Here is a 19565-nt window from a genome sequence, read left to right as displayed (position 1 = left end):
GGGAAAATAAAAGTGAATAGCCCTGGTTCCTTCTGCGAACATATGACGCCTTCTGCCTTCCATGCTTTAGTCATTGTGGTTATAAATGCCGGATAGTTTACATTTGGTCTTGAGAATAACTTTCCGAATAGGGTTCGCCTGCATTCCTCCCTTTTTTGTTGAGGTATTTCATCAGATACTTTGACTACATCTTCCTCCGACCACAGATGCCCTAGACTTTTGCATAATGCTGTCAGCCGCATTTCGTTCTCTTCTTTACTCTCCATAGTCATTAACTAATAGTCTCTTCTATGATTCTCAGATGTTCATCTTGCTCGATTCTACCCGACCACGAGATTACCTGACTACCAGCTTCTACATCTCCAGGTGCGTCGCACAGGCAAGAGAAGACTGACGAAAACTCACCTATTTATGGCAATCTTGCTTAGATCAGTGCGGAGAGCTGTGAATCGACCTTACCCCTGAAAGAGCGGCCACTCCATTCCTCCTTTCCGAAGGGTTGTCGAGACTCCAGATTCTTCATTCTCTCGCGTCTGCGAGCTCTCTCTCTACCCCATGGTAGCGCATCCCCTTTTTCCGCCCAAACCCTAATTTCATTGCCCCAGATTTTTGCTCGCAATTTCAGGTCCTTCCCCTGTAATCATTCTCCCCAGAATCCGAGAAAAAAAAAAAAAAAAAAAAAACGAAACTCTCTCCTTCGAAAGCAACAAAAGCCAGAGAAGAAGAAGAACGAGAGAGATCATCGCCAGCATGAATTCGCTAGTTAAGTTTCGCCCAACCAATGAGCACCTTTTGGCTCACTACCTCCAGCAGAAAGCAACGGGCGTGTCGTTGCCTCCCGGTCTTATCGAAGAGTGCAACCTCTATAGCCAAGAGCCTTGGAGGATCTTCGACACCACCTTGGAGCAGACGTTCTACATTTTCACCACGTTGAGAAAGAACAAGTCGAGGGTTTTAAGGACCGCCGGATCCGGGACATGGAAAGAGCAGCACGTGATGAAAATCCCTGACATTCTTGGTGAGTGGGTTGGCTACAAGAAGTCCTTCAAGTTTCAAGGTGGACGTAGCTCGAGTGCAACGAGCGGGGGCTGGATCATGTACGAGTTCTCAATGTGCGACGAGAGGGTAAGGTTTTCATTCCATGTCTATTGATAATTCTTTGACTCGCATTGATGGTAGAATATTGGCATCGATTTTTCATGTAATGATGCTTAATGCCTATTAGTAACGATCCGTTTGTTTCAAGGAAGAATGGTTCTTGTGCATAGGGCGGTAATGAAAGGTTCTTGGTCCTCCTTCCATAATCTAATTCTCCCGTATCATCCCTTTTCTTTTGACACTCTATGGGCTGGAAATTGTTAATCGCTTGGCTTAACTCTATGCAGCAGTGCAAGTACGTCCTATGCAAAATCAAATTTTATAGAAACGAGAAGAAATCAAAAGACAAGGAAATTGTAATTTCGGCCAACAGACCGGTGCAATTTGAAGATGAGAATCAACGAGCGAAGAGGATGTTCTTACTCAACGACTCCAGCGATCGAACAAGTGTCATTTATGACTTTGCCATGGCATCCTCATCCATAGTGGATGGAGCTCAACCCGCCACTTCCCAAGCCGTTAGCAGCAGCGTCGCATATGCCGAACAACTTCAGATGTCAGCAGGGGCGGCGCCCACCTTGCATTTTAGATAACGATAACCCGATTTTCCCTGATTTCAGGCAATGACGCAATTGCCGATTTACTTGCTCCTATGGCGACGGTGACGGTGCAAGGAAGCAATAATGATTGGATTGAGGGGTGGATGACCACAGAACTAGACTCGGTGGTCCATTCACTGTGGATGAGGATGCGATGGCAAAGTTATTGATGACCACAGAACTCCAAGTCAAGATCTCTTGCTCCATTGGAAGAAGATTATTTTACAAATCTATCAGTACGTGCATCCTCACCTCCTGCTACAGCTACGACAATGACAACGACCCGTGACTAGATATCTGCGACCCCACGTCTCCAGCCTTTGGCAGCAACATAACCCTCAACTGGCTTCTTACGACCGGCGGGACTGAAGTTCGCTATGCCAGTTATTCCCCGAGTTTTGGGTGCAATCGAGATGCCAATGTCCCTCCCACCCTAGTAGATACCAGCAACACCACTTACCCAGCTTTTGACGACGGTGCATATGCAGATTTACTTCCTATGACAGCAGAGAAAGTCAATGATGACAATGAATGGATTGATCGCTTGACGGATATGGATATAGATCCGGTGGTCGATGCCGATTATCTCTTTGGTTCAAATTCTTATGCCAATCCATCATAAGACGATACAAATGCGATGCTCGCATCCACACTCGGCACACCGGACAACCAAACGTGGGGTCCGACTTCTCTCCATCAACAAAGGAGCGTTGCTGATGCACAAGAGCAAAATGTTCTAGCCACATTGGCATGCGCTGATCAGTTTTTGCTTGTTTAGAGCATTTTTTGCAGTTCTAGTTTTTAAAAGACTTGAACCATACGCGTGCTCTTCTTTTAGGCTCATTCAAACCATGTAAATGTTGTTGCTGCTTTTGTTATATATATATATATATATATATATAAAATAAGATTTTTTTCAAATAAAATATTTTATACAGCTCGGGACGAAAGACTTTTTAAAATAATATGCCACAGATCAAAAGCAAGTATATTCGAGAAGTCGAGTTGATAACTCTCCTACTTGGCCAAAATAACAAAAAAACAAAAAAGTTGATAGCTAGTTTCATGCAACATTAGTTCATAAGAGAATGTATGTAAGGTATTCCGCCGGTATAACATATTTCTCATACAAATAATCATGAAACAGAAACTTTCCACGGCTAATTGATATTATTTATATCAAAATTTAAAATAAAATAAAAAGAATTATATATAACCACCTAAACCCTCCTAGTGTGATGAATCTTTGACACTAGTATTTTTACTCGACTAATCGATGGGATGCGTACATTTGTCAAAATTAAGAAAATTTTAAGGTTAATTTTTATTTACACAAAACTAAAGGTTTGGAAAATATTTTTCTAAAAATAATTGTTTGTATTGCCTACAAGAATAACAAATAAAAAAATATTTTTATCAACTACCAGAATAGTTAGGTATAAATTATCATCAATCATGAAACTATTTTCCATTATCTAGTTTTTCTAAGCGACATAACCAATCATCATTCGAAAAATATTTTTCCGAGTCTTTACTTTTTTGTAAAATGAATATCAAATCTCTCTTTTATTGTATCGACAACTCGAGCAATTGAAAAGAGTTTGAATGTTTCAAGGGCTTGATACCTTTGGTTAATTCATTAGAAAGAATTTCAAATAGAATACGTTACATAGGTTTAGATCACCTAGATTGGTTGACCATCTCACCCATCACTATAATTAAGCGAGAACTTAAACTGTTGAGTAAGAAAACATATAATGAATAGGACTGGTACTAATTTTGAAAGATGATTATTACTAAAGGAATAAAAACCACACATGTTCTAAATGAAACGCTCAAAAGAAACAGAAAGAAAAATATTGGCTTCTTCAACCTCTTAGTAACTAATCCACATCGCATGCACAATCCTACCCCTTTTTATATCCATATCTTATTTTCCTCTTTTTTCTCTCTTTCAGAAAGTTGGATTCTTGGATTTTTTTTCTTTTATGATTTCATTTGTTTATTCATCTCTTCCATGATAGAGTCATTGGGCTATAATACAATTTTGAATGATATAACAAGCTAAGATGACATCGATTTGTGTTCTAAATGACCAAAAATATTCAATCGAAAATGTTTCTTCAAGACTCCAAATCCTCTTTCGATAGTAGTTGTCAGAGATGAATGGCATAGATTGAATAGTTCATTCTTATTTTCAGGTGAGCGATCACTGAACTCCTTCAAATGGTATCTAACACCACAATAGAGAGAGATGATGCCATTTTGCATTCTGCCAACATCGGCAAAATAATATCTTCCAACAAGTTATAAAAAATTGTATTCTTAAGATACTAAGCTCAATCCAAAAATTGAGTATAAATTTAATTTCCTTATCTCTAGGAGTATTCAATCCATCCGGCTTTGAAATTACATTAAAAAAAAAAAAAAAACTTGAATCATGTGGAGTGCCTTCTCAACTAGCCAACACATAAGAAAATCTCAAGTCAAATGTAATAGCAACCAATACATTTTGTGTTTCTTCTTACCACAAAATCTTTCTTGAATTTCAAGAGGAATTGATGCATGCACATGAGTTCCATCTATTGCTCTGAAATATAGTTATCAACCAAATACTAATGAAACTTCTCAAGCAATGTATAAAGACTTCTTCTTTTTCCAAATTCCATATCTTAAAATATGGATAAAGCCTTCAACCATTAAAACCTCCAATCATTACTTACCTCAAGAGAAATGGAATTGGTCTATTCTTTTACCACACGTTTGTATGATTTCAAAATCACTTGAAAGACAATTTTGAAATATCTATGTACGGGTTCTATTGACCTATGATATGGCTGTGGAACACAAGTTACTTGCACTGAGCACCTTGCAAAGGTCTAAAAAAGCATTCCATTGCATCCACGTTTGATTTATACAATAAGTATCATCACTATATAACACACAATTTATATACAGCTCTCTCATGTAATCTTGATTCACATGAGCCTCTCTTAATATGTGGTTCTCAAAAAGATTATAATCATTCGTAACTAGTGTGGTAAATGTCATAAATACTAGGAGTGTGCAAAATACCCATGAACCACTTGGACCGCCCGAAACCGAACTGGAACCACCCGGAACCGGCGGTTCTTGAGGGAACTGGTCCGGTTCCCGGTTCCAATTTTTCAGAACCAGTGGGTACCGGTCCAGTTCCGGTTCCATGGGCGGATCCGCCCACCCGAACCGGGACTGGAACCTTTTTAATATTAAAAAAATTACTAAAAAAACCCTATATTAGAACTCATCTCCTCACTCCCTTCGTCTTCGGTTCTCTCTCTGTGTCTCTTCCTCGGTTCCTCCTAATCCTATCGCCATTTCAATTCCTCCCCGAGCGTCAACGCCACCGCCTATTTGCCCCCTCGCGTCGGCCGCCACCGCCACAGCCACGAAAATTGTTTCACAACCGTTCTATGTTGAAAACCCGACCATAGACCTCCTCCCCTCCTTCCCAACTCATAGACCCGACCGTTCCATGTTGAAAACTAAAATTTTTTCGCGTCAAGATCGGTTCCCGGGTGGATCCCAGTTCCAATATTTCAAAACCAGTCCTTAGCGGGCAGTTCCCGATTCTAGGTCGAGAACCACCCGCCCGGATCATGCACACCCCTAATAAATACTACAGCCACAACCATTACCGCCACTTGGATTTTGTCATGATCCATCTATATTGGACCACATTGATCATGAAACACAAAAAATGCGTGCAATCCTAGAAGGGCAATACTAGAGAGCCAAAACCACTTGACACAGCACAAGCTGCTATTCAATAATACATACATTAGTTATGCAAATGCTCATGAATCCACTCAATTTTATTTCTACGTGAACAAAATAAGTAGGTGTCTTCTTCATTGAAACCCGTTGGAGACAATATACTTCAAATAAATCAAACTTCATCCTAGGTTTAGAAGGATGTTATCCTAAAATCAAGTACTATAGTAAATATAGTAAATATTATGAAGCTCATTGATAATCACTAACATGGTACTCCAAATGGTTTTCTCTAGGCGATGAAGGCCAACAAATGTCAAACATCTTGACAAGTTCCTACATATATGTTGACCGGCGTATGCAAAGTTTCCCATTCAACTATAGTAATCCTTCCACTCTAATTTAAAGCTGAGTAATCAATAATGCAGATATATTGATACCATGGGACAACACAAGCTGCTCCAGAAACACAAAAGAAACGAAGAGACCACGATTCATGTTCAAAAAACAAAAGAATCGCACAATATTTATCAGGACAAATCATCCGAACAAACAATTGTATGAAGACCCAAAACTGCTAATGGCACCAAATGGCAAGATATTGCTATTAGACTAAACTCAAAGAGATTGATTTATAGAAATGAGAGGTAATTATAATAATTACCTCCGGAATCGCGTCTCCATGGGTTAGAAAATGAAAGCGAAAACAATAACGGGGCACCCTCTCTACTCTGCTATTTGTAAGAGAAGCGCGAGGCAGCACCAGAGGAGGAGTAGCTCTGGAGATGCTTGACGAGACAAAGAAGCCCTAAATTGCATGACAAAGATGGGAAAAAGGAGCAGCTCTAGAGGAAGAGAAGAGAGCGTGTAAGAAAGAGGAGATAACAAAGAGAGGATACGAGGGGGACGAGAGGGTGCGAGGACGTGAGGATGAGAAGCTACACAAGGGCCATAAAACCTTCAACCATTAAAACCTTCGATCATTACTTATCTCAAGAGAAATGGAATCAACCGATTCTTTTACCACATGTTTGTATGATTACAAAATCATTTGAAAGACAATTTTGAAATATCTGTGCACGGGTTCTATTGACCTATGGAATCTCCCCCCAATGATTCTGAACCTGACATTAAGTCCAATGATATGGTTGTGGAACACAAGTTACTTGCATTGAGCACCTTGCAAAGCTCGACAACATCCATATTTGATTTATACAATAAGTATCGTCACTATATAACACACGATTCATATATAACTCTTTCTCGTAATCTCGATTCATATGAGCTTCTCTCAATATGTGGTTCTCAAAATGATTATAATCATCTGTAACTAGTATGATAACTGTCATAAATGCCGCTGCCACAACCATTACCGCCACTTGGTTTTTTTCATGATCCATCTATATTGGAGCACATTGATCATGAAACACAAAATGCATGCAATCCTAGAAGGGCAATACTAGAGAGCCAGAACCACATGACACAGCACAAGCTGCTATTCAAGAATACATACATTAGGTATGCAAATGCTCTTGCATCCACTCAATTTTATTTCAACGTGAACAAAATAAGTAGGTGTCTTCTTCATTCATAACGGTTGTAGACAATATACTTCAAATAAATCAAACTTCATCCTAGGTTAGCTTGATGTTATCCTAAAATCAAGTCCCCACTGTAGTAGATATAGTAAATATTATGAAGCTTATTGATAATCACTAACAAGGTACTCCATATGGTTTTCTCTAGGCAATAAAGGCCAAAAAATGTCAAACATCTCGACAAGTTCCTACATATATGTTGACCGGTAGATGCTAAGTTTCCCATCCGACTATAGTAATCCTTCCACTCTAATTTAAAGCTGAGTAATCAATAATGCAGATATATTGATGCCGTTGGACAACACAAGCTGCTCCAGAGACACAAAATCAACGAAGAGACCACGATGCGTGTTCAGAAAACAAAAGAATCGCACAATATTTGTTGGGACGAATCATCGGAACAAACAATTGTATGAAGACCCCAAACCGCTAATGGCGCCAAATGGAAAGATATTGCTATCAGACTAAACTCAAAGAGTTGGTTTTTGCATTTTGCCTTGAATAGGCCACTAAGCAAAGAGATTGATTTATAGAAATGAGAGCTAATTACAATAATTACCTCGGGAATCGCATCTCCATGGATTAGAAAATGAAAGCGAAAACAATAACGGGGCACCCTCTCTACTTTGCTATATGTAAGAGAAGCACGAGGCAACATCAGAGGAGTAGCCCTGGAGATGAGGGACGGGACAAAGAAGCCCTAAATTGCATGACAAAGATGGGAAAAAGGAGCAGCTCTAGAGGGAAGAGAAGAGAGAGTGGAAGAAAGAGGGGATAACAAAAAGAGGATGCGAGGGCGACGAGAGGGTGCGAGGACATGAGGATGAGAAGCGACACAAGGGCAAGAGGACGCGAGTCCCAGCCTATCGATCGGAAACAATTTTTTTTTTTACCACTAATTTTCCACTCCTCGTGTAGAGTTTCTAAAATGTCTTCACTCTTTCAACTCAATAAACATTGACTTTCAATTTTGAATAACTCTCGATATGTAGAGTTCTCTCTACCCTTTGGTAGCTTCTTCTCCAGTTAAACCCTTCTGTCATCTGTTTTCTCCATCGCCATGTTTCCTTCACTCACAAGCTCCATAGTTCACCCCTCCCGCGACCACCTCCTCATCGCTTTCCTTGTCCAATTTCTTCACTATCTCCCTATTCCGCAGCCCCTTTTGTTTTGATTCCTCCACCATCCCATCTTCGCCATGCATTCCCTCACTTATGTTCTGCATGTGCTTCCTTGACGACCCAAATCTCCTGATCATCGTCTTCTCTGGTTCCGTCTAGTCAATTCCATCTTCATCGCCGGCCATCTACATCGCTACTGACTGATTCCTCCTCGGAAATCTTCCCAATTCCCAGTGTAATAGTATGGACCTTGAAAATGATGCAAGACTTGCAGCTCTCTGCAAAAGAATGGGCCGACTATGGGATAATCAGGAAATTGAAGACTGGGAAGATGCTATTCCAGAAGACAAATTGACTGAATGTCATCAAACCTTAGTCGGTAAACTCCATTTGAACCCTTCAATTAACTTTCCGGCATTCCAATCTACTATGAAACGTGTGTGGCGTATCGACCGTGTCAACATATCTCAAAGGGATGCTGGATTGTTTGTGTTCAAGTTTAACTCTGAAGCAGAAAAACAAAGGATTATGGATAATAGCCCTTGGCTTTTTTCAAACCACCTCCTAATTCTACAGCCATGGATTCCTAATACTCCTCTCCATTGTTATGACTTTACTACATGTGCGTATTGGATCCAAATTTTCGGCTTACCTTTAGAAAGATGTACTGAATTTCTGTTGCGTAGAGCTGTGCAGCATATGGGTAAGGTCTTGGAGGTCAGTAGTGCTGCTCAAGAAGCCACTTCCACTCGCGCTTGGCGAGTTAGGGTTGCCCTTCCTCTGCATGAACCCTTAAAGCCTGGAAAACTAATAAGAATTGAAGGTAAACCATTTTGGTTAGATTTCAGATACGAGCGTCTATCCCACTTCTGTTATTCATGTGGGGTTATCGGACATTATGCTTCGTATTGCACTCTAATTCCTTATGATGATGCAAAGCTGGAAGGCCGTGACAATCTCTATTTTGGTCAATGGCTTCGGGCGGAAGTTAAGGAAGCTAGTCCTTTCTGGCAAGCTTTCTATGATTCTTCAATCAATATCGATACTGAGATTGACACTGTACCTGAAACTCCTTCAACGGCCCCTCTAATGCTGCCTGCCATTCCCAAGAATATAGATCAGCAAGCTCCAATTCTGGCGGATACTTCAGATTGGCAACGCCCCTTCAATCTAACTGATTCTCCGGGAGATTCACGTAAGAAGTCCCTTCAGCAAGAAGCTGCAATGTACAAAATGAAGTCCCCTATTTTAGCTGGACCTCTTATTATCAGTGATATAGATGCTGAATCCTCCAAACCTGTGAAACTAAAAAGCCCTAGGAAAGTTACCAAAGGCAGTCCGCCAAAGAAGATGAAGAGATATGCACCTTATGACTCGTTTGCTCTTGGTTCAGGAGCACTGGATGATCATCAATTACTGGATACCCCTATCCTTGAGGTTGAAGGGGTAGGCAATTGGGCGATGGTGGCTTGCCCTAAAAAGCCACCAACAGATAAATGAAGATCCTTAGTTGGAACTGTCAGGGGCTGGGCAACCCCCTGACAGTTCAAGCTCTAAAGGACCTTGTCGTCCACGATAGGCCCGATCTCATTTTTTTGATGGAATCTAAAAACCAAGACTCTGTTTTAGATAGAGTGCAAAGGAAATTACATTACCAGCATCGTTTTTTGGTTAGCCCCTCAGGCTTGGCTGGAGGATTGGCTGTCTTTTGGAATGATCCTCTCTCTGTTTCTGTTGAGAACTTCTCAGCCAATTATATCGACTTGACTTGTACCGCTACTCAAGGTGGCACTTCTATGAGACTCACTTGTATCCATGCGCCTACCTCTTTCCATCAAAGACAACAGTTATGGACAGTTATTAAAGCAATCAGCAGATCAAATATAATGCCGTGGGTATGCATCGGAGATTTTAATGAGATCCTAAACCATTGGGAAAAGGCGAGTAAAAGGTTTGCTCACTCTTATAGGATGCGTTCATTTCGGGACTTCGTCAACCATTGCTCACTCTTGGAGATTGATAGCAAAGGGTGTACCTATACCTGGGTAAATAAAAGAGAAGGTGAGGATTTAGTAAAGGAAAAGCTTGATAGGGCTCTGTGCAATATGGAATGGAGATTAACATACCCCGCAGCTGAAGTTTTCGCCTTACCTGCCATAGGCTCTGACCACAGTCCGTTGCTGTTATCACTTCAGCCTCCTGCTACGAGAAGAAGAAAGGCCTTTACATTTGAGGCCTTCTGGGCTAATCATTCTGAGTGTCGTCAAGTCATAGCTGATACCTGGACATCTCTATCTCTTGGAAATGCTTCCATCTCCCGCAAGCTTCTGCTCATTACCACCGTGCTTCAAAGATGGAGCCGTCATACATTCAGTAACGGCCAGCTTAGTATTAACCTGTTGAAACAGCAACTTCAAGATCAAATCAACCAACCAGCAGGCCATTTTGATAAACAACAGATTAATCAACTGCAAGCTGAGATTCAACAAGTTTGGCAACAAGAGGAGCAATACTGGGCTATGAGATCTCGGGTTCATTGGCTGCGTTGGGGAGATAAAAATACCAGGTTTTTTCATGCCACTACAATTCAGAGACGGCAAAAAAATCATATCAGCATGCTGCTAGATGTAAATAACCTATGGATTCGTGAACCTTCACTTTTGAAACTCATGACGATTGACTTCTTCCAAAACTTATACACCTCAGTTGGTCCTAGGAACTTTGCACCTATTCTATCACAATGCCCCCAAACAGTTACTGCTGAAATGAACCTCGAGTTAACAGCGGAGGTGACCACGGCAAAAATCAAACGAGCTGCCTTTCAACTAGGAGCTACTAAGGCCCCCGGACCCGATGGTTTCAATGGCCTGTTCTATCATCGGCATTGGGATATCTTGGAAGCTGATTTAGTCACTACCGTGAAAGATTTCTTCTCAACCGGCCTGCTTGCACCAGCTTTAAATAAAACCATTATCATCCTCATCACTAAAGTTAATCAGGCAGAGAGGTTAGATCAATATAGACCGATCAGTCTATGCAACTTTCTTTATAAAATTATCTCCAAGATTCTGGCTAACCGTCTCAAACGATGGCTCCCTAACCTCATTTCTCAAGAACAGAATGCTTTCATCGAGGGAAGACAAATCCAAGACAGTATTCTGATCGTGCAAGAAGTCTTACATCAGCTGAGAATAAGGGAGCGAAAGAAAAAAGTTCAAGGGATCTTAAAGTTGGATATGCTCAAAGCATATGATCGGGTTGAATGGGACTTTCTGGCTGCGTATCTTCATCACCTGGGGTTTGATCCTAGATGGATACAATGGATAATGCAGTGTGTAACCACAGTTTCCATTAGTATCAAGCTCAATGGTGAAAATCTCCCTTACTTTCAGCCATCCAGGGGCCTACGGCAAGGTGACCCACTTTCTCCTTACCTATTTATCCTGCTGGCTAATCTTCTCTCTACACTAATTACACAAGCAGTAGACATGGGCAATCTTTCAAGTATTCGACTAAATAGATGGTGTCCCACTCTATCTCACCTACTTTTTGCTGACGATGCCATTTTTTTCCTTGATGGCAAGCTGACTGAATGTCAAAATATTTCCAATATTCTACAGCAATACTGTCTAGCCTCTGGTCAAGCTATCAACAGGAATAAGTCAGGTCTTTTCCTTAGTAAAAACTGTCCGCTGAGCTTACAAGAAAATATGTCTATGGAATTGAGAGTTCCTTTAATGCAGAAAACTGGTAAATATTTAGGGATACCGTCTGATTGGGGAGCTTCTAAGAAAGAGATGTTCTCATAGATTATGGCTCGAGTCAATGCAAAGCTCGCAGGATGGAAAGAAAACCTTATTTCCAAAGGGGGCAAGGAAATTCTATTGAAAACAGTGGTGCAAGCCCTTCCCCAGTATGCAATGGCCCTTTTTAAACTACCTATTTCTATCTGTAAAGCTATTGAACAGAGGATAGCAAACTTTTGGTGGCAGAATAGCAAGACAACATCTGGGATACACTGGAAAAGCTGGGAAGTATTGAAAGAATGCAAACAGAACGGCGGTATGGGATTCAGAGATCTAGTTACCTTTAATAGAGCCCTCTTGGGCAAGCAGGCGTGGAGACTTTCTCAGCACACCCCTTCCTTGTGGACTTCTCTTTTTAAGGGCTTATATTATCATTCCAAGGATTTCTGGCATGCCGATAAGGGACAGCGATCTTCCTGGGGTTGGCAGAGTATACTCCTAGGAAGAGACTCCATTAGAGATCATATGAAGTGGCAAGTGGGTAACGGAAAAACAATTAGAGTCAGACAAGATAGATGGCTGAACAAAGGGATCATTGCGGGACCAGCACCCAGCTATGAACCCGAGAAAGTTGCTGGTTTTATCTCTTCATCATCGCCCAATTGGGATATTCCAAAACTAGAATTATGCTTTGATACACAGACAGTTCAAGAGGTGACAGCTATTCCACTTAAACCATATTCTAACCCAGATCAACTACTCTGGACTGGATCGCATAATGGGCAATACTCTGTTAAGAGTGGCTATTTTCATATCAGACAATCAGAGACCAATCCACTTACTAACAGGGCCTCTTCTTCATATACCACTCCTCCTTGTCTTTGGCAACAACTTTGGAAAATCAACACAGCTCCAAAAATTCGAATATTCCTATGGTCTATATGTCACAATGCATTACCTACAAAGGAGAACCTGTTCAAAAGACATATCACAAAAGACCCAATCTGTCCCCTTTGCACATCTCGAGTCCCAGAGTCTATGGAACACTTATTCATCGCTTGTCCTACCTCTCAACAAGTTTGGGCTCATTCTGATATAAATGTTTCAGTTTCTGCATATCGAACACACCGTATGGATGCATGGTTGGCTGATCTAGTTCAGAGTACAGAATATTTACCTGGCCTGACGACAATTGCATCCACTCTCTGGCAGCTGTGGAAGGCACGGAACCTTTACGTTTTTCAACGTAAACGTTTGAGCCCTCAGTCTATTGTCGATTCCGCACTCACCTCAGCGAGGTTGTATCTTTCCTCTGCAGCGAGGCCTCTGAATCCACGAATACCCGCCCTGAATCCTCATACCTGCTGGATCCCTCCCGCTCCTGGCTTCGTGAAAGTAAATATGGATGGGGCCTTTCCATCTGGCCCCCTCAAGGGTTCGATCGCTTATCTTTGCCGCGATCACAATGGTTCCTTAATCGACGGCAACTCCCAACTTGTCGTTGCCTCCTCCCCCCTTCAAACAGAAATACATGCTCTCTTATTCACTCTCAACTCTTTGATAGGGAAGGGAATGGCTACTACTGACCTGCTCCTTGAATCGGACTGCTTGGAGCTTGTCGAGGCCGTGAATCTCCGCCACCGATCACCCCCAGAATGTCGATTGCTGATCGAGGACGCCATTGCCCTGTTTCGTCGATGCCCTAATTTCCGATTTCTTCACTGCAGACGTGAATCTAACTTGCCGGCTGACTGGGCTGCCAAGGCTCAGGGCCGTGGAGTTCTGGGCTCCAAGTGGGCTTCTCTTCCACCGCCCCCCCTGTTTAATCTTCTGTGTAATGATGCCCTTTCTAAGAGTTGTAATCTTTTCTCCTCTTGAATGTCAAGGTAAGTTTCCGATCAAAAAAAAAAAGAACACCAAAAAATTTGAAAAAAGTAGACGGAACTTTAATGGAAAAATACGTGCAGACGGACGATGCATAGGATTGCATGTGTTCGGTGTCCGGGTGTGTATCCAGAAGGAGAACGTCCGAGGCTAATAAAAGAGAAAAAGAATCAAGAAATTGCATGCATACCCCAAGGCTGAAAATTGATTGATATAAATATACCTTTATATGAAGAGAAGTAGTATTCTTATTTTTTACGTAATATAGCCTCCGTCTTTAATTTTAGGTGCTATTTCCACCCCCTAAATAATTATATTCACCCTCATATACACTAAAGAGACAAAACTACCGTCAATCTTCCAATTGCAATTTCTCTTGGTGGTTACAAATTTATTTACTTACCTTTCTTTCTTCCTTTTTTGTATTTCGATATTTATAGAGGATCGACTTATCATAATTAAGAATTTCATAAATTTATATTTTCTTTATTGTAAATTTTCCTTGTCTCTTAATGGAACTATATTTTTTTAATTGTTTGATATAATTTCAATAAAAATTTGTTCTTCAAAAATAGAAATTTCCAAGAAATCTAATTCTTTTCTATGTTGGTGATCAAAATTATGGAAAATTTAATTAAATCCAACATTGCATAAGTAAGAATTTTTTTGAAAATTTTAGTGAAAATTTATTATTTTGGATTGATAAAAATTAATATCATCTATGAACAACTTCCAAAAAATATATAAACATACCTCATTCTGCACGATATTTTTAGTGTATACCTAGATATTCCTCTAATGTTTTCGATGCTCTATTTAAAGTATCTTGCCAATATAATAATCAAAATAATTATCTTTTTTTTCCTATAAATAAATAAAGAGACTCGATACATATATTTAAGACTAATTAAATTAATAAAAATTTCACCAAGAAAATGAGCTATTGAGATTAGAGGAAAAAAATGGTAGATAATTTGTTATAAGATCATCGATCAAGAACAGATTTTTCATTCTTATACTATATTAAAAAATTTCTTTTTTCCTTACTATTAGTAACATGAATCATGTAAAATGTTATAGAAACACCTAAGCATGCACTTTTCTTTAATATGCTAAAAGAAAGATATATGAAATTCTTAATTATGGTAATTATCCTAAATAGATAGGGAAAAATAAGGAAAAAAAAAGGAGTCCCTCCATAATTTTAAATAGCAATTGAAAGATTGGGGGCAATTTTATCTTTTAGGAAAAAGGCGTGGATGTGAAAATGGGGCCGCCCTTTCAAAATACCATTCAATTTGTGTTTTGGACATAAAATTTGTTTACGGACACTAATGAAATTTAAAAAAAAAAATCATGATTTTATATGTCTGCATAGCTATCACAACTTAATATCCTTAATTTAACAAAATGCCCCCGACCGAGCATTTCGCGTGATCGCTCGCCCCGTTGTCGTTATCCTTGTCTTTCATCCCGATGTACGTGCTTTCTTCTTCATGCCGTTCCTCAGCTAGCGTCCAAGAGAAGGGAAAGGAGAAGGAGGGAGTGGCTGCGCTCAGAAAGAAAAGAGAAGGAATGCGCTGAGACAGCACAGGTGCGGAGAAGGAAAGGCGGTCGATGATCTCTCTCTCTCTCGGTTCCTTATTGATAAAGAAAGGAAAGACGGTTTGAAGAAGAAGAAGCGAGAAGAAGCAAGAAAAAGAAGAAGGGACCGGGCTTGGCTGTCTCTACTCTCTAGCCCGGCCCTGCCACTTTTTAGTATTTCTTTTTCTAGAGCTCTTTTAATTTTTTTACGATAAAAAAAGGAAAGGCGGTACGAAGAAGCAGAAGAACAAGATCGAGAACAAGAAGAAGAAGAAGAAGGAGATCAAGAAGAAGAAGGAGAAGAAGAAGAAGAAGAAGAAGAAGAAGAAGAACGAGAGAGATCATCGCCAACATGAATCCGCTAGTTAAGTTTCGCCCAACTGATGAGCACCTTTTCGATCACTACCTCCAGCAGAAAGCAACGGGCGCGCCATTGCCTCCCGGTCTCATCGAAGAGTGCGACCTGTACAGCCAAGAGCCTTGGAGGATCTTCGACACCACCTCGGAGCAGACGTTCTACGTTTTCACCACGTTGAGAAAGAACAAGTCGAGGGTTTTAAGGACCGCCGGGTCCGGGACATGGAAAGAGCAGCACGCGATGAGAATCCCCGACATTCTTGGTGAGTTGGCTGGCTACAAGAAGTCCTTCAAGTTTCAAGGTGGACGTGGCTCGAGTGCAACGAGCGGGCGCTGGATCATGTACGAGTTCTCAATGTGCGACGAGAGGGTAAGGTTTTCATTCCATGTCTATTGATAATTCTTTGACTCGCATTGATGGTAGAATATTGGCATCGATTTTTCATGTAATGATGCTTAATGCCTATTAGCAACGATCCGTTTGTTTCAAGGAATAATGGTTCCTGTGCGTAGGGCGGTAATGAAAGGTTCTTGGTCCTCCTTCCATAATCTAACCCTCCCGTATCGTTCTTTTTCCTTTTGACACTCTACATGCTGGAAATTGTTAATCGCTTGGCTTAACTCGGTGCAGCAGTGCAAGTACGTCCTATGCAAAATCAAATTTTATAGAGACAAGAAGAAATTAAAAGACAAGGAAATTGTAATTTCGGCCGACATACCGGTGCAATTTGAAGATGAGAATCGACGAGCGAAGAGGATGTGCCTACTCAATGACTCCGTGATCGCTCAAGCGTCATCTGTGACTTTGCCATCGCGTCCTCATCCACAGTGGATGGAGCTCAACCCGCCACTTCCCAAGCCTTTAGCAGCAGCGTAGCATATGCCGAACAACTTCAGATGTCAGCAGGGGCATATGCAGATTTACTTCCTACGACAGCAGAGCAAGTCAATGATGACGATGAATGGATTGATCGCTTGATGGATATGGATATAGATCCGGCGGTTGACGCCGATTATCTCTTTGGTTCAAATCCTTTTGCTAATCCATCAGAAGACGATACAAATGCGATGCTCGCATCCACACTCGGCACACCGGACAACCAGACGTGGGGTCCGACTTCTCTCCATCAACAAAGGAGCGTTGCTGATGCACAAGAGCAAAATGTTCCAGCCACATTGGCATGCGCTGATCAGTTTTTGCTTGTTTAGAGCATTTTTTGCAGTTCTAGTTTTTAAAAGACTTGAACCATACGCGTGCTCTTCTTTTATGCTCATTCAAACCATGTAAATACTGTTGCTGCTTTTGTTATGTATCAAATAAAATATTTTATACAGCTAGGGACAAAAGACTTTTTAAAAATAACATGCCACAGATCAAAAGCAAGTATATTCGAGAAGTCGAGTTGATAACTCTCCTACTTGGCCAAAATAAAAAAAAAAAACAAAAAAGTTGATAGCTAGTTTCATGCAACATTAGTTCATAAGAGAATGTATGTAAGGTATTCCGCCGGTATAACATATTTCTCATACAAATAATCATGAAACAGAAACTTTCCACGGCTAATTGATAGTATTTATATCAAAATTTAAAATAAAATAAAAAAGTTTATATATAACCACCTAATCCCTCCTAGTGTGATGAATCTTTGACACTATAGTATTTTTACTCGACTAATCGATGGGATGCGTACATTTGTCAAAATTAAGAAAAATTTAAGGTTAATTTTTATATACACAAAACTAAAGGTTTGGAAAATATTTTTCTAAAAATAATTGTTTGTATTGCCTACAAGAATAACAAATAAAAAAATATTTTTATCAACTACCAGAATAGTTAGGTATAAATCATCATCAATCATGAAACTATTTTCCGTTACCTAGTTTTTCTAAGCGACATAACCAATCATCATTCGAAAAATATTTTTCCGAGTCTTTACTTTTTTGTAAAATGAATACCAAATATCTCTTTTATTGTATCGACAACTCGAGCAATTGAAAAGAGTTTGAATGTTTCAAGGGCTTGATACCTTTGGTTAATTCATTAGCAAGAATTTCAAATAGAATACGTTACATAGGTTTAGATCACCTAGATTGGTTGACCATCTCACCCATCACTATAATTAAGCGAGAACTTAAACAGTTGAGTAAGAAAACATATAATGAATAGGACTAGTACTAATTTTGAAAGATGATTATTACTAAAGGAATAAAAACCACACATGTTCTAAATGAAACGCACAAAAGAAACAGAAAGAAAAAATATTGGCTTCTTCAACCTCTTAGTAACTAATCCACATCGCGTGCACAATCCTACCCCTTTTTATATCTGTCGTGACCTACCCTCGGGGGAAGGGAACAGGTTTAGGGGTATTGCCTAAATGATAGGGCTAAGGCCCATGATCAGGCGCGGGCTTTCCCAAGCCCATACCCCGCGTTACATTGGTATATTCTTTAGAAATTTTGCACAAAAGGAGTCGCCACTAGCCTATCAGGGGTCTATAAAACCAAGTGAGGTATGGGAGTATACCTCACTTCCTACGCAACTGAGAATCTAGGTTCGGGACTTGATTACACTAATTAATCAATTAGTGCCCTTTCGGTACCTAATCTTGTTCATTTTAACAAAATGATTTTTGACATGCAGTTTGGATTAATTTTATACTTATCCACTAACATACGAGGTGATCATGCGGGTGCGCAATCATTAAAGTAATAATCATAACTATCAAGATCCTAATTGCCATAAAATTAAACACGTGCAATCAAACATAATTAGATATGCAAATTAAACATGCAACATAATCGAAACACGAGCACATGAAGGTCTAATTACGCTAAAATGGCAATACATGGCAAGTCCTAATCAAACCCCATCATTTTTGGATTTTCGAAATTTTTAATTTTTTTAATTAATTAATTTTTTTTTAAAAAAACTTTAAAAAAATAATAATAATAATAACTAATTTCTAATTTTTAAATATTTTTTGGATTTTCGAAATTGTTTTAAATTTTCAATTTTTTTAATTTTTTTAAATTTTTTTAAGAAAATAACTAATTTCTAATTTTTAAATATATTTTTTGGATTTTCGAAATTGTTTTAGATTTTTTTTTAAAAAAAAATTTACTTTTTTTTTAATTAATTAATTTTTTTAATTTTTTAAAGAAAATATTTTTAAAATTTTAAATTAAATTTTATTTTAAAAGGTGAACCGGGTCGGGTTCGGTTCGACCCGACCCGGGCAACGCCGATCGGGTCCGGTCCCGGTTCGGTCCAAATGGGGGGGGACGGCCGAACCGCCCAACTAGCCTTGGTCGGGCCTTTCTTCGCCCGGATTGGGCCTAACCGGCCTAATCTAGTCGAATCTTTTTATTTTAAAAATGAAGCCCACAACTCCCTAAACCCACAATCTCTTAAATCCTTAAGCCCGCAAGCAAAAACAAACCAAGCCCAAAACAAACCCAAAATTGTTTAAAAAAAAAAAACCTACTGTTTCGCGACCCGCGCCCGATCCGTGCAACCCGGTTCGTGGCCGAAGCCCTACGGCTCCTTGGCGGCGCCGATGACGGCAACGACGGACTTGACGGCGGCGGCGACGCGGCGAGTGACAAATGGAGACGCGGGTGGCGATGGCGAGCTACTGCGGGGCTCGGGATTCTCGTAGGTGGAGGCGCAGCGGAGTAGGGGCGGAGACGCGGCGGTCCTCGCGGTTCTCAGTGCGAGCACGGCGAGTCACAGTCGGCGCGGGTCCGGCGAAAGCAACGAGCGCAGGGGTCGGCGGTGCCGGTTCGGGATGGCGTCGCAAGGGGGCGCGACTCGGTTTGACG

General features: G+C 40.3%; 2 protein-coding genes across 2 annotated transcripts; both read left to right on the top strand.

The window, feature by feature from the left end:
• The first annotated feature begins 750 nt into the window (after positions 1-750).
• Positions 751-2319, top strand: LOC108955997 (NAC domain-containing protein 14-like). The gene is made up of 4 exons (XM_039313253.1): positions 751-1125; positions 1585-1654; positions 1719-1859; positions 1991-2319. The coding sequence occupies exons 1-4, from the start codon at positions 751-753 to the stop codon at positions 2317-2319; spliced, it is 915 nt and encodes a 304-aa protein (XP_039169187.1).
• Positions 2320-15735: 13416 nt separating this feature from the next.
• LOC120293572 (NAC domain-containing protein 18-like) lies at positions 15736-16949 on the top strand. Its single transcript, XM_039313252.1, has 2 exons — positions 15736-16115; positions 16532-16949. The coding sequence occupies exons 1-2, from the start codon at positions 15736-15738 to the stop codon at positions 16947-16949; spliced, it is 798 nt and encodes a 265-aa protein (XP_039169186.1).
• Positions 16950-19565: the final 2616 nt, after the last annotated feature.

This window comes from Eucalyptus grandis, chromosome 5 (genome assembly GCF_016545825.1).
Source record: "Eucalyptus grandis isolate ANBG69807.140 chromosome 5, ASM1654582v1, whole genome shotgun sequence".
Classification (NCBI taxonomy): domain Eukaryota; kingdom Viridiplantae; phylum Streptophyta; class Magnoliopsida; order Myrtales; family Myrtaceae; genus Eucalyptus; species Eucalyptus grandis.
The sequence above is the reverse complement of the archived record's forward strand: the minus strand, read 5'-3'. Positions and strand labels throughout refer to the sequence as shown.